The following is a 13,406-nucleotide window of genomic DNA, read 5'->3' on the forward strand; positions in this document are numbered from 1 at the left end:
TCATGGGCTAGTGGTATCTCAGTTTCCACCATAAGGCGGTGATGTTCATTTGAAAAGATGGATTTGAAGCCAGAATTTTAAAAAGAGAGGTTCTGGATTTCTGCCTTTTAAAAGGTCAGACACTTTTTCAGGGCTTTGTGTTGTGTAAATCACAGATAATTCTGAGGGCCAAAACAAGATTTTGATTTTGCATTTTAAAAAAATGTTCTAATTTCCATTTCCAAATTTTCCTGAGTGGAAAAGGCTCTGGAGATACAGTCCTTGCCTGGTTTAGGACAAGTCCTGAAGAAAAGGAACCTTAATCCATCTTTCAGATTTTCCTTTTGTGGAATACCCTTCTTCACCAAGCTTGCCTATAGGTACTATATTAACTTGAAAATTCTGAATTAATTTAATATTAAGTATTTAATTATTTAATATTAAGTACATATTTGCATATCATAATTTAATTTTAAATTGCAGCATTTCAAAGGCATCACTTTCATACATCAGTTCCAATTTACATGTGCAAACTAATGGAATCTTCCATCCTCAGTCACTTTAAGTCACTAAGTCACTTTAAGGACTGTCCCTCTGCATGACTTATGGATACAGAATGTAAGGCACACTCTAAATTTATGAAAGTTGCTCTTGGGGAATTATAACATCATATCCTTTAAGAACAAGATTAATGGCTGATGAATATTAAAATATTTTTCCAAGTAGTGTTATATGGAATGCATGACATGAATATTCATTTAAATGTTCAGGTCTCTCAGATATGTTCATGTACGTAAAATGGCAGCTGAGAGCAAAGTTTATCTTGCCATGTTATGCAAAAGCATTTTTTAAAGCTGTAGATATTTATTACTTTTATTGAAAAAGTATAACCCTTAGGTGAGAAAACTCATGAGCTCAAGCCTAAAGGTGAAATTGCTACACTAGTAACTTCCCTAGAAGAGGAAGGTGTAGAAATGTTGCCTTTCCAAGGATAAGTTATTCCTCATGTAGTAAAAATGAATATAAATGTCTGACTTTTTTATCATTTTGAGCTATTTATGTAATAGGGTTGCAACATTTTCTTAATGAGTTAATGTTTTGCAGCTTTCCATCATAAATCCAGTGCAGCTTTTTTATACTTGGAAACTAAAAGTGCAGAGAGGTACCTAGAGCCAGTTAAAACAAGATTTAACTTCTTTTTCAGTTGAGTAGTGGGTCTGCCTATAAAAAAAAAAAATCTCAGGTTTTTCCTTCAGTATGTGACCTGATTAGATTTATGTAATGACACTGTCAAAAGTATCCAAAACATTTTTCTAAAAGGTTTACATGTTTTAGGACTGATTATTGCAATTAGTTTTGTATTTGGAATGAATTTGGAGGTTTATGGAAAGTGAGTCTGAAGTAATCCCCTAAAATTCTGTAAAAAATAATTTTGTTCTGAATTTAGCATTATAGGGAAACTAAAATTGTCAGTAAAAGTTTGCAAAAGAAATGTCAGGTCTTTTTATAGTAATTCTTAGATGGTTAAGGCCAGTTAGAAAAATAAGGAATGTAAATAGTCATGGCTTAACAGGTAGTCAGTTTCACATAATTTATATGAAAATCATTTATTCTAAATCAAAAAGGTTTAAATTTTGTTTTTTTCCCACATGAGCTCTTTACATATTAAAAGCTGTTACATGTTTATATATTGTAGGAAGCTAGACAAAATATCATTTTTAATTTATGTCTTACATTCTGTAAAGTACAGCAGTATATCTGTGACAACAATATTAAGGATGCTCACGCAGTGAGAATGTTCATAGCTTCCAGCCTAGGAAGTTTTTTTTGAGAATTAAGAAATCATGCTGTGTTATTTCTCTGCCTGCTATTCCAAAATAAACCCATACCCTTAAACATCCCTATCTAAGAGTGTTTTATCTAAAAATAGAATTGAATGTACTTTATTTATTTTTATTGCTATATTAACTCTGCAAATATTAAACAAAAATGCTGTAGAAAGAACTCACATTATATTTGACAATATCACTTAAATTCAGCTTTTTCCTTAAATAATCATATTTCTGATGCCAATGCGAGGAGCCAATAAAATTAGGATGAAGTATTTCAAATAAATTAATGTTATTTAGCAGTACAATTCAAGTTTCTCCATTGAGTCCATATCACACACACAACCCCTCCCAAAACCCCTGGAATTCTACAATTTTCAGGACACCAAGGCAAAACTTCCTTCATCATCAGTGATGTGTCATTCAGGTGACTGATGGACAGCCCTGTCTCCATCAGGAGAGAAGGATCTTTTCTTTTTATAGCTGACAGCACATTTAACGGCTGGTGTAGCAGACATAGGATGAAAAGTAAATTTAAGGAAAGAGGACAAGAGAGATCAGAAATTTCAGCTTGTGGCTGATATGGTAATAAGGTATTCTTATCCAAGGGAATAGAGAGGAGCATCTTGTGAGTAGAAGGAAGAGGATTTCAGAATTGAAAACTCTTCGGGATGTGATACAAAATAGAAGATTAAAAGTGTAGGGCTAAAAATACAGATATACTAAGAAAGATTTTATGACATCTTTTTAAATTGCACAATAAATGAAGAGATCAGGCAAAGGAGAAACAGCTTATTTGTACCACTGAAGAGAAGTAGGACAAGGCACCCGACTGATTTGATAACAAAAGGATATTCAGCTCAGGAAGAAAAACCAATAATTTTGTTATATCATACAAGCTGGAATGAGGTTTGGAAGGGAAGTTTGAGGTTTTAACCTGAAATGTTTGTTGAAGGTTCAAGTTTAATTTTCATGTAAATTGTAATTTAGTAGTCTTGTGTTTTAAATACAGAACTGTCTGTTGACAAATGTAATTACTGTAGATTAATACTAGTTGAAAAAATTGACTTGTTATTAAGGAATGGATACAGAAATAATGCCAAAAATTTTTGGTTTTGTTGTTCCCCCAGCTCAGGATAACTACATGAAACAGGAATCACACAGCTTTCTATGTTTCCAGTGATTCCATAGTAAAACAAAAAATTACAAAGTAATTTGGGAAAGTTCTAAAAACTTAAAATTAGGAAGATCTTTTACAGTGGTGCTAACTGAATATGCAGCAGCTGACATATGGAAGATGCTGGTTTGCACTAACCATTAGTGACAGTTGCTTGACCTTAGCTAGTCAGGGTGAAAGCCTGCTGACCAAGGTAGAGACTAGAAGAGAAGGTGGTGGGGATTAAATATTGAAGTAGATGCATTTTTATGTTCAGAAGATATGTGCTCGCTCCTCTCTAGTGGTGATTTCCATCTGAAGCACTGACTGCAATTTGTTTTGTTTGTTTCATGAGATCTGACAAGATCATGACCTGGTGGTTGCATAAAGCATGCTAAGGATTTTTATTTGTCATCGGCGGCCCATAGTGAGGAGATAAGAGACCCAAGCCTAAAGTCAAATGGAGTTTATCTCACAAGAAATCAAAGTACGGTGCTCAGGCCCTAAGAAAAGACTTAAAATGCATTAAAAATGTCAGTGGAAGTTTAGAAAAGTAGAGGGAAAAGGAAGAGTGCATACTTTGATACTTGTTTTTTTCTCCCTGCTTTTGAAATGTGTGCAGAAAACAGAGAGAAATATAACCTTGTTCTGTATTTAGAGAAAGAGCCATCTCTGAGTTTCAGCCTGAGTATATTGAGTTTATCTCCATTGCCCTTGATCATTGAGCCTTTCCCAGCTACTGTCTGATAAAGTAAAACTCTTTGAAAAACTCTAACAAAAAATGGTGAAAGAAATCCCCAAACTCCTGACCTTCTGCTCTGTACATTAGAAAATGAATTTCTAATACTGCACTTCAGCCATGTAAGTTGTTTTTTGAGTATGAATGCTGAGCTAGAAGTAAAGGAAATTCCAAAAGCATTTGCTGTTATTTTGATCTGTTTAAGGAATTTTATTTTTTCCGGGGAGCTTAAGCTTTGTAGCTTTAGATGTGACTTTTGAGTATTCTTGAGAGTAAGAACTAGCTTCTGTCTTGTGGGTTGCCTTAGGAAGAGAATAAATTTGGAGTAAAATTAGTCTATAATTACTTGGGGATGAGAATACTTGCAATAAATTGGCCTTGATGTAGCCTGTTCAAATACATTATATGGGTAAAGACATGAGCCAGGACTTACCTTTAAAGTCACTATTTGATATCAGGTTTTCAGCTAAGTGAGGATAAAGCCCTGAGTTTTATGTTTTGAACAATGCAAGTGGGCAGCAAACAACAGTTCAGCTTTGTTTTCACTGAGTAAAAGTTGACAGAACATCAAAGTTTATACAACTTCAAGGCTTAATACTAAGCAGAAATTGCAGAAACTTTCAATCAAAGGTTCAGCTGCAAAAATAAAAAAATGCTCCTTCAGCAGAGAATTGCCAGGTTCATACCATACATTAAGAAAACTGTTTCCATGAAAGTATTTTTAAATTTTTAGGGAAATGCCAAGTATTATGCAAATAATATAATCATTGATAATATCTAAATACATACAAGGTATTCCCTCCCAAACATGATAGCTGTTTCCCAGAAAGGTAATCTGGAAGTACTGAAATTTATTTAGAGTCTCCAGAAAAAAATATATGATTTTTCAAAACTTAGAAAAAAATTAAAGAGAAATGAATCTAGGAATCCAAATGTATAAGAAATAGAAAAAAGAAATCAAGAATTTCTAACACAGAAATAGGTTTTAATGGCTCAAAATACTTGAAGTTAAAACTAAAAAGAAAGCAACTTGACCTGAAAGCTTTGCTTTTGAGAAATATCAGAAATTTTAGAGTGTTTTTTAAACAAATTAAACAGAATAAATTACTTTGTATATTAAAGGAAGAAGAGAGAAGGGAAGTAGACAAGAAGTTTTATATTACTGCAGTTATGAAGAACAGAAATGTGATTCAGGAAAGTTATGAATACCGAGAAGGAATGTGTGGTCAGAGAGAAAATGAAGGCTCTAAGTGTATATGGAAAAATAACTTGGTTGCAGTGTATAGGAACTGCTGGAAGATCTAATATTGTAATGACAAGTAACAATGCAGGGTACTACGTAAACCACATTTCCCTTATTCACACAGCTGCTGATTTTGTCAAAGAATTCAAATAGTTTTGTGTGTTGTGGCTTCCCTTCCTTATTGTGGTGCTTAATAATTTTCTTTGGAATATATAAACAAACTCACATCTGTAATTTCTGAATTTATGCAGGAGACCTGTCTAAAATTGGCAACACATTCTCTGCCTTTTCATTTCTTCATATCCCAAGCTGACTTAAGCAAGGGGTCACATAATGGTTTGCACCACCATAATTTAATACATGAGGTCATTTTGAATTCACAGACTTGCAGAATCCTAGAGTGATTTGGGTTGGAAGGGACCTTAAAGAAAAGACCTAAAAACCTATTTTCACCCCTCCTGCCATGGACAGGGATGCCTTTCATTAAAGCACAATTTTTGGGCAGACACTTTCTTGCAAAGGTGATTTGTTACTTTCTTTTTTATCAGTCTGCTTGGAAACCTTTTCTGCTGAAACCTCAATTCAGAAAAGTCTCTCTGACCATTCCCCTCAAAAGAAGCTCTAGAGTTTAGAAAGTCCCTGAACTCCACTGTAATGAACACTACTGCAAAGAATTAATTTAGATTTTCTGCTGCAGCCTTATCTTCCTTGAGCATTCAATTTCCACTCTGATCATTGATCAGCCCTTCTGAGTTTGTCAGGCTACCAGCTTCAGATGTGTTTGAAAAGGTTGTGCTGCTGCTTTTTTAAATCCTTAGCAAGTTGTCACTTGAGGGTGGAGTTTTTTTGGTAGGAGTGTTCTTGGAGGTTTGAGGAGAGGGTGGCAGCTTTGTTGATTTTTTGTTTAAACAGCAGCTTATGCTCTTTTATGTTTTCCTTAACTGTACAGACTTTCATTCATGGATGTGTTGCTGTACTTTAATAAATCCCTTTGTCCTGCAAATTAATCACATATCCTTGGTAAATGGAACTTTGCTGTTCATGCTTTCCTCTTTTGTTTCCTACCTGAATTTCAGAGCTTTTCCTACAATTTGACTGCATTCTTGAAGAATGTGATGTCCCAAGCTATGGGTACTCTTTAATTTTCTTTTAGTCTTTTAATTAAGAACTTTTATTTCAGCTTCCAAGGCAGTATGTTCTGTTTTGGTGTAAGGTGTTCCTCCCTTCTTGCACAAGTTACGTCTCTTCTGTGTATTGTTTTTTTTTTTTTACCTTTTGTATTTGATTAAATTCAGGGTCCTGTACATGCCAGAATCCTTTAATGGACATTCAGAGGATCTCTTTAGTTCAATGATGCTAATTTTTATAGATTGTAAGACACTGAGGGTATTCCAGACAGTGTAAGCCTGGAATTCTGGTATTAAAACCCTGTAAATTGTATGCATATCAAATTAACCCAAAGAAAATGGGTAAGTTAATACAGAACATACTTGGTAGGAATTGTAAGAAAATAATGCGAATAAATCCTGTCAGAAACAGTCTTACTGGAAACAGGGTTTGGAAATAAAGTCGTATATGTGGAATAAGGAACTGCAGCAAGGAAGATGGTGACTCTGAGATGAACTAGGGTCACAGCAGAAGAGAAAACCAGTAGGAGCTCCCAAGACTAATGCTGTGGTAAAACAGGAGTGCTAATGGAGCTCTCTAGTGTATAATTCAGGAAAGTGTGAGTAGGAGGATTAAGGCTATTTTCATCTCATACAATATACTGACAGACAGGAATAGTGCAAGTAGTTCTTGGGTAGGCATTATTAAAAGGTGCTGAACAGCTCTTTATAGATGAAAAAATACTACCACATGGAATATTTGTGCTGTGAAAATCAGGCCTTATGGTAGAGATTTCAGGCTAAAGTTGTTTCATCTACCTGAATGAGATTGATGAGATAATTTTATTAACATTCACGGCTGTGTTCTAAAACCAGGAAAATGCTAACTACAAAAAACTATTGTGTGAGAGGAACTAATTTTGATTTCCTGATATAAAATCACAAAAGCACTGTCAATTTGCTCTGAAGTTTTAGTTACAAATCAGTGATATTTAAAACCCAGAGACAATGTGGTAGTCGAGGAAGCTAATTTGCCGAATTGCTATTTCCATTAGTGTGTATATAAATTTTGTTACTATTTTGAATCCTGACAAGAAGGAACTAGATAATATAGTTTGTTGACAGTGTCTAAATCAGTTCAGGATTTGCTTTGTCTCAGCATGAACAGTGACTGGCATTCCTGCTAAAAGTTCAAAGTTCTCATTGATTTGAAGGCTGCTAGGATTGATCACCTCATAGGATAATTTACAAGGCATTTTTGTTTTTCTAACATAGAAGGAAGTTCTACAATTTGCAAAGTGTGGTTCTCCTTGAAGATTTACAGCACACCTGCAGCAGCAGAAAGAACGATAGATGTGGACTGCAGAGCTCTGGTAAGATTACTCTAAATGTCTAATTTTGTTCTACTGCATTAGAAGAAAAAATTAATTTTTATTGTTGTTCTGGCTGCTGTCACAGAGGATTAAGCAGTTTTATTAAGTGAACACATAATCATTTTTTGAGTAATAAAATTCAGTACTTAAGATGTCATTTAAGCTCAGTGATATGAACTAAAATAAATGCTTGAATAAAAGTATCTTCTTTATCCTGTTGTAAAAATTACACTTTTATTCTTCTGGCATCTGCTTTTAATTTTGGATCTCAAATAAGCCTGAATTCTCAAAAACTTCAGTATCTCTTGTCCACAACAGAATATGTCTCTTTTGGTACTTTACTTCTTAATGCATGCCAAATTATTATTGTAATTTAAATTTCTTTAATCATTGGGATGTATTTAATCATGTTGGTATTACTAAAGGAATACATACTGTTGCTCTTAAAAAAATTAAATTATATTAGTCATACTAGAAGAACAATTGCATCATATTAAATAAGAATCCTTTAAGTCACTTAACTATGTAAAGACAAAATAATTTTTAGTATGTTTGCTTAATAAATAGTGGTTTTGTTTCCCACTGATTTGTAATTTTATTTGTCTTTGAATTATCATTTGTGAGGTGTTTGTTTTTCCTAACTTCTATAAATGGATTTTTGCTTTATTGTCTAGACATCCTGCTTTCTGCATGCATTGTAATAACAGGTGCTGGTAGCAGATTGTGTGAGTAGAAATGACTGGAATGGTATTTTTCTGCAGGAACATTTTTGCAAGTAAAAATATGTGATGGAAGTGCTAGGGGAATATCTCTTGCAGTCACAGATGCTGGGAAGGGAGAAGAGTCCCCTCAGTTGATTTTACATGTGTTCAAAGGGGGGAGGGTGGGGGTGTTAAAAATCCAAACCAGTAAGCACTTCTTAAAATATTTAAATATCCTTGTCCATATATGACTTCAGGTTTGCTCTTCTTTCCTTGAAGTTCAGTGTCCTGACTGTGAACTTCTGTAGGGAAGAGAAACAGACACTGATGTTTTCAAAGTCTTGGTGTTGGATGAGTATGCTGGGAGGTGTCTGCTGCTAGTAAGAAACATAAAAGCTGGACTAAAAGAGTTTGTGATTTGAGACCTTGAAAAGAGTAGTGTAGATTTTTGTCCCACAGGATCTTTCATTGCCTTGTATCATTTTCTGATCTGAAAATTCTCTGAAGTGGTAAAAGGGAAAACTAGATTTGAAGTACACTATTGGCTCCTATTGTATGAGAAATTTTCAAGATGCATTTGAACTATTCCTATAAATTTTAATCAAATTCAATGTGAAAACTTGAAAAAAAAAAACATTCAAGTACAAAATACTTCTGCGATGTTTAGGGCACTGAAATGATTGACCTTAAAGTTTGGATATTTTCTTTAAAGGAAGATGAAGGAGGTAAAGAAGTAGCTATGTCTCTTCTTCAGATCTATGAAAAACGTAATAAAATTTTTTATTGATGAATTTGGAAGATGAGATGAATATTTCTGACTAGCAAATAATAACATGGAGTTACTATTACGGAATTGTAATTGCTGAATTTACTGGTTACATGCCAGGCACTTAATTTTGAAGTGTGGGAGCTTTCTGCCTCTAAGGGGATTATCCTAGCTAATGTCTCAGTAGAACTGTCAGTGTGACACGAGGGAAGAGAACCAATGCAGTCCTTGACTGCTGAAGAATGGTCAGACATGAACAGAAAGCAAATAATGCTGGTGGTACTGTTATTAAAAGGTGCACACGTCTGGTTCTTGAAGGTTAAAAAAGATTTTGAAATATTAGAAGAAAATCAAAGAAATCTCCTAGAAGCATGGGGGACTGCAAGAGCAAGCCTTGTCATATGAATGTTAAATAGCTCAATCAACTTAGTTTGCCAAAAAAAAATGGAGAAGAAATGTGATCATTCGCTAAAGAATATTTAGTGATGATGTCTCAGTTTTGCTGACCAACGTGCATCAAGAGCTAATGGCCAAAGACATGCAGCTGAGATTAATTTAATCTTGCATGGAATGTTCCAGTCATGAGAACAATAAAACATTGGAAGATCTTACTAGTGAAAATAATAGACAGAGTCTTGTGAAGGTGAGAGCCTGAAATTGCTTCAAAATCTGATAAATATTTAAAAAGCATAGACACCTGGTACATCTGCTACATCAGTGAGTCAGATTTAATGAATACATTGATCTCTTTTTGACCTTAGAGTCTTCTTCCTTCCTGGCCCTTGGAATGAAGAGTATTAGCAACATTTAATTTAAAATACTAACAAAGCTGCTTTTGTATGGTAGTTATAGCTGAATCTTATCATTAAATGCAATTCAAATTTATCCTCAGCATGTCAAAAGCACTGTTCTATCTTACACAAGTGTTCAGACTTCTGAAACATCTGAAATTGGCTACAGCAGAGGTAAAGTTGGCAGGATGGAGATGTTAGATGAGCCAGGTGTAGCATCATGCTGTTCTTGATGGTGGCCACGGTGACACCAGCCTGCAGGCAGTGAGGGTGGGCCCAGGGAGCTGAGAGGGTACCCCAGAAACAGGGACAGTGTGGCACATCTTGGCACATGTCCTGTTATAGATAATGAGTATATTTGCTTGCAGATTCCAGTTTTGTGTTGGAGGTTTGGAAATGCTTTAGGTTGACTCAGCCTTTTGCACTTCTTACATGGGCATCTGTCTGAAATGCAACACCAGGGTGACAGGGCGACAGCTCCCACCATGTGGAAAGGGGAGGTGAGAGGTGTCAGGATTCTGACCCTGATGGATGGCCTGAGGCACTGGCCATCAGCTGATGCTGCTCCTCTGTTGAAGAGTGCAGGAGACTCTGAAGAAACAAGAAGTTCTACCTGGCAGCACCATGAAATTGTCTGTAGCTCTCATCTTGGTGTCAGCATAGAGTTGCTGTCTTCTGTTTTCAGTGCATAAAATCAGCTAAAAAGTAATACCACAGTTAGGTCTGTACTGCCCCCACCCCAAAATCATGCATTGTGTTGCCATCCTTGTTTAATTAGCTCATAATTTTCTGTGGTAAATGTTATTGCATGTCCTTTCATCTATCTTTTGCATAATGCTTAATTCTGATTAGATCAGTGATCTTGAATTGGAACAACACAGGATTTTTCAGTTACATTTGCCTTTAGTTCGCTTTGTTACTTCCATGTCTTGACATCCTTAAGCTGAAAATTTCAATATCAAAGTGTATCTGCAGATATGTATCTGAAAGACTTAGAGATAATTTGGTTTGACTCAAGGTTTTAATAAAATATTTTAAATTTGCATTTCTACATTGTTGAGACCCATCTCACTACATATTGTTTCTGGGTATGTTTTTTTCTCTCAACCTAAATTCAAAGTGGAGATTGATTAGTTAAATGAATCAAGCCCAATTTTATGTTGCCCAAGTTTTGTTAAAATTATTTTGACCTGTTATAGCTGAAATTGTTTAAGCTTGTACTTTGCTATTAACCAGATTATGATTAAGGTGTTTATGGAAATAAAAATATTGAATAAGTCAATATTGAAAGCCATAAGCTGTATTGAAAAAGTCATTAATTTTAAGCTCTAGTCTAATTTCAATTATTTTAATCACTATATATCAGTAAAAGAAATATCCTTGTTTGAATAGAAGAAGTTATCTAACTGGAAATTCAGAGTCAAATCCTATTGTAGTCCTTACTCCTCAGCAGCCAGTATGGGTTTCTGTCTGGGTACTGGCACAGGCTCCCCAGGACAGTGCTCACAGCACCAGCCTGGCAGAGCTCAAGAAGTGTTTGGACAGTGCCCTCAGGCACATGGGGTGACTCTTGGGGTGTCCTGTGCAGGGTCAGGAGTTGGACTCAGTGATCCTCATTGGTCCCTTCCAACTCAGCATATCCTATGATCCTATGAAATGGATTTCAATGAAGACCTCCTAAAAACTGAACCATAAATTAAAGGAAGTAAAGGAAATAAATTAAAATATTATTGTAAATGTAGGTGAACCCGGTGTGAAGAAATGATGATGTCTGACTCTAGTTTAGAAGGTTGAATGACTTCTTTATTATAACTATACTATAATACATTAATATACTATTTAAAGGAGATATTAAAACTACAAACCTACTTTTTCTAACTACCATAACTCATGACCCTCTCGCGATAGTCCGGACACAGGTGGATTTGATTGGCTATCAGGCTCAAACAATCCTCACCATGATCCAACCAAGCAATCAGCCCAGGTAAACAATTCTCCAAACACATTCCACATGAGAAAAACAAGGAGCAGAAATAGAAGTATTCTCTTTCTTCTCTCTATGCTCCTCTATGAAAAAATCCTAAGAGAGAGAAGGATGTGCCTGCCACAAAATATAATAGTTTCTTCTTAATTTTTTAGAAGCACAGTAGTTCCCCCATTTTGAGGCACACCTCTAAATGTCTCTAAATTGAATTAGATTTAATTTTTTTTTCCAACTTGGACAGATTAGTACATGATTTCTGATTCTCATTTAAAAGGAATGATTTTTTAAAGCCTACAGCCTGCTGATCTGGATATTTTTTCTAATCCAAGCCTTGAATGCTCTGAAATCCAGTGCTCAACCATTGCAGAAATAAGAATAACCCAACTGAAAAATGGGAGAGTATCCAGCTGCAGGTTTACTTTCTAAGTTCTGTATATATAAAGAGAAAAGAGATAATTAGTGAAGCCTGGAAGGGCTGTAAGGATGCATTCCAGCTGTGAATGATTGCTAAAGCTTAGTAAACAGGGGAACCCTTACAAGTGTGTCAAGGATAAACCTCTATTTCAGAGGAGGGATATTATCAAGTGTTGGTAATACTGAAATAAGCCAGTCAGTCCTAGTGCTGCTTATAATGAACACCTCCAACTCTACCTTACAACTTCAGCAGTCACTGCCCAGGTTCAACCTCCTTTTTTGCCAGCTGTCATAATGAAAGAAACCAATCTAAATTCTAAGGATGTTTGTCTTTTTTTGGTGTCCTCTGTCTAGTCCACCTGGATAACCAGGTTGGGCAATTGGAACTGCTGGCCTGTAAAGAACATTTCCTCACAGTTATTAAATACCCCATCAGTTTTTCTCCATGTAGAAGCATTTCCATAGCCCTGTCCTGGAATTAATTCCAGTAAAGAAATTTCATATTTGTTAGGCGTCATTTCTATTCTGTCATTTTAGAAAATCATTCTGTTTTGAACTGCATGATGTAAAGGAGAGTGATGTTGGATACTTGTCAGCTTTGGCTTTCCTTCCACCAGTGCAAATTTCAGGTTTCATTTCACCCTGACAAAGATTTTCAAGTCTATTAAAAGAGATCAGCTGAAAAGTAGTTCAGGGAAAAAGGGAGAAAGTATGCTCTGTGATCACAGTCTGCTCAGGAATTTATTCATTTTTCTCTTATGAAAGTATTAACATATTTTTATTTAATTTTGTCTTGTCTAGACCAACCTGTGGCAGTCTAATAAATCACAAAAGCAAAGGGAGAAACTTGTAAGAGTGTGGGTGGTATAGGATGCAGAAGTGTATTTTCACATGTATATTTTATTTTTTAAAAATTCTGAAGTATATTTGAGTAGTTCTGTGGGTTTTACTCTGTTAGTGACATCTAGATAGCACAAGCCATCTAAACTGTTGTTCAATAGTAGCTGACAGCTTTTCAAATTCATTATGAATTCTAAGAATTGCCTGCACAAACCTTCATCAAGTTCAGAAGGCCAAGAGCAAGGTCCTGCACTGGGCTCAGGACACTCCCAAGCACAAATACATGGATTGGGAGCTGCTCTGAGGAGAAGACTTGGGGGTGTTTATGCATAAGACCCAGCTGTGAGCATCTGCAGCCCACAAAGCCAAACGTGTCCTGGGCTGCATCAAGAGCAGCTTGGGCAGCACAGGTGAGGGAGGGGATTCTGCCCCTCTGCTCTGGTGAGGCCCCACCTGCAGTGCTGGGTCCAGCTCTGGGGTCCTCA

General features: G+C 35.6%; 1 protein-coding gene across 6 annotated transcripts in view; it reads left to right on the top strand.

The window, feature by feature from the left end:
- The window catches only part of CFAP47 (cilia and flagella associated protein 47), a 354,600-nt gene that overhangs the window by 152,078 nt on the left and 189,116 nt on the right, over positions 1-13,406 (top strand). For 4 of the 6 annotated variants that reach the window (XM_053934674.1, XM_053934676.1, XM_053934677.1 and 1 more), the window contains one exon: positions 7,328-7,425. In XM_053934674.1, the coding sequence (XP_053790649.1) occupies positions 7,328-7,425 (98 nt within the window). The remainder of the gene's footprint in view (positions 1-7,327; positions 7,426-13,406) is intronic. The other 2 variants (XM_053934673.1, XM_053934672.1) reach the window with 1 other exon arrangement.

This window comes from Vidua chalybeata, chromosome 2, assembly GCF_026979565.1.
Source record: "Vidua chalybeata isolate OUT-0048 chromosome 2, bVidCha1 merged haplotype, whole genome shotgun sequence".
NCBI classification, from domain to species: Eukaryota; Metazoa; Chordata; class Aves; order Passeriformes; family Viduidae; genus Vidua; species Vidua chalybeata.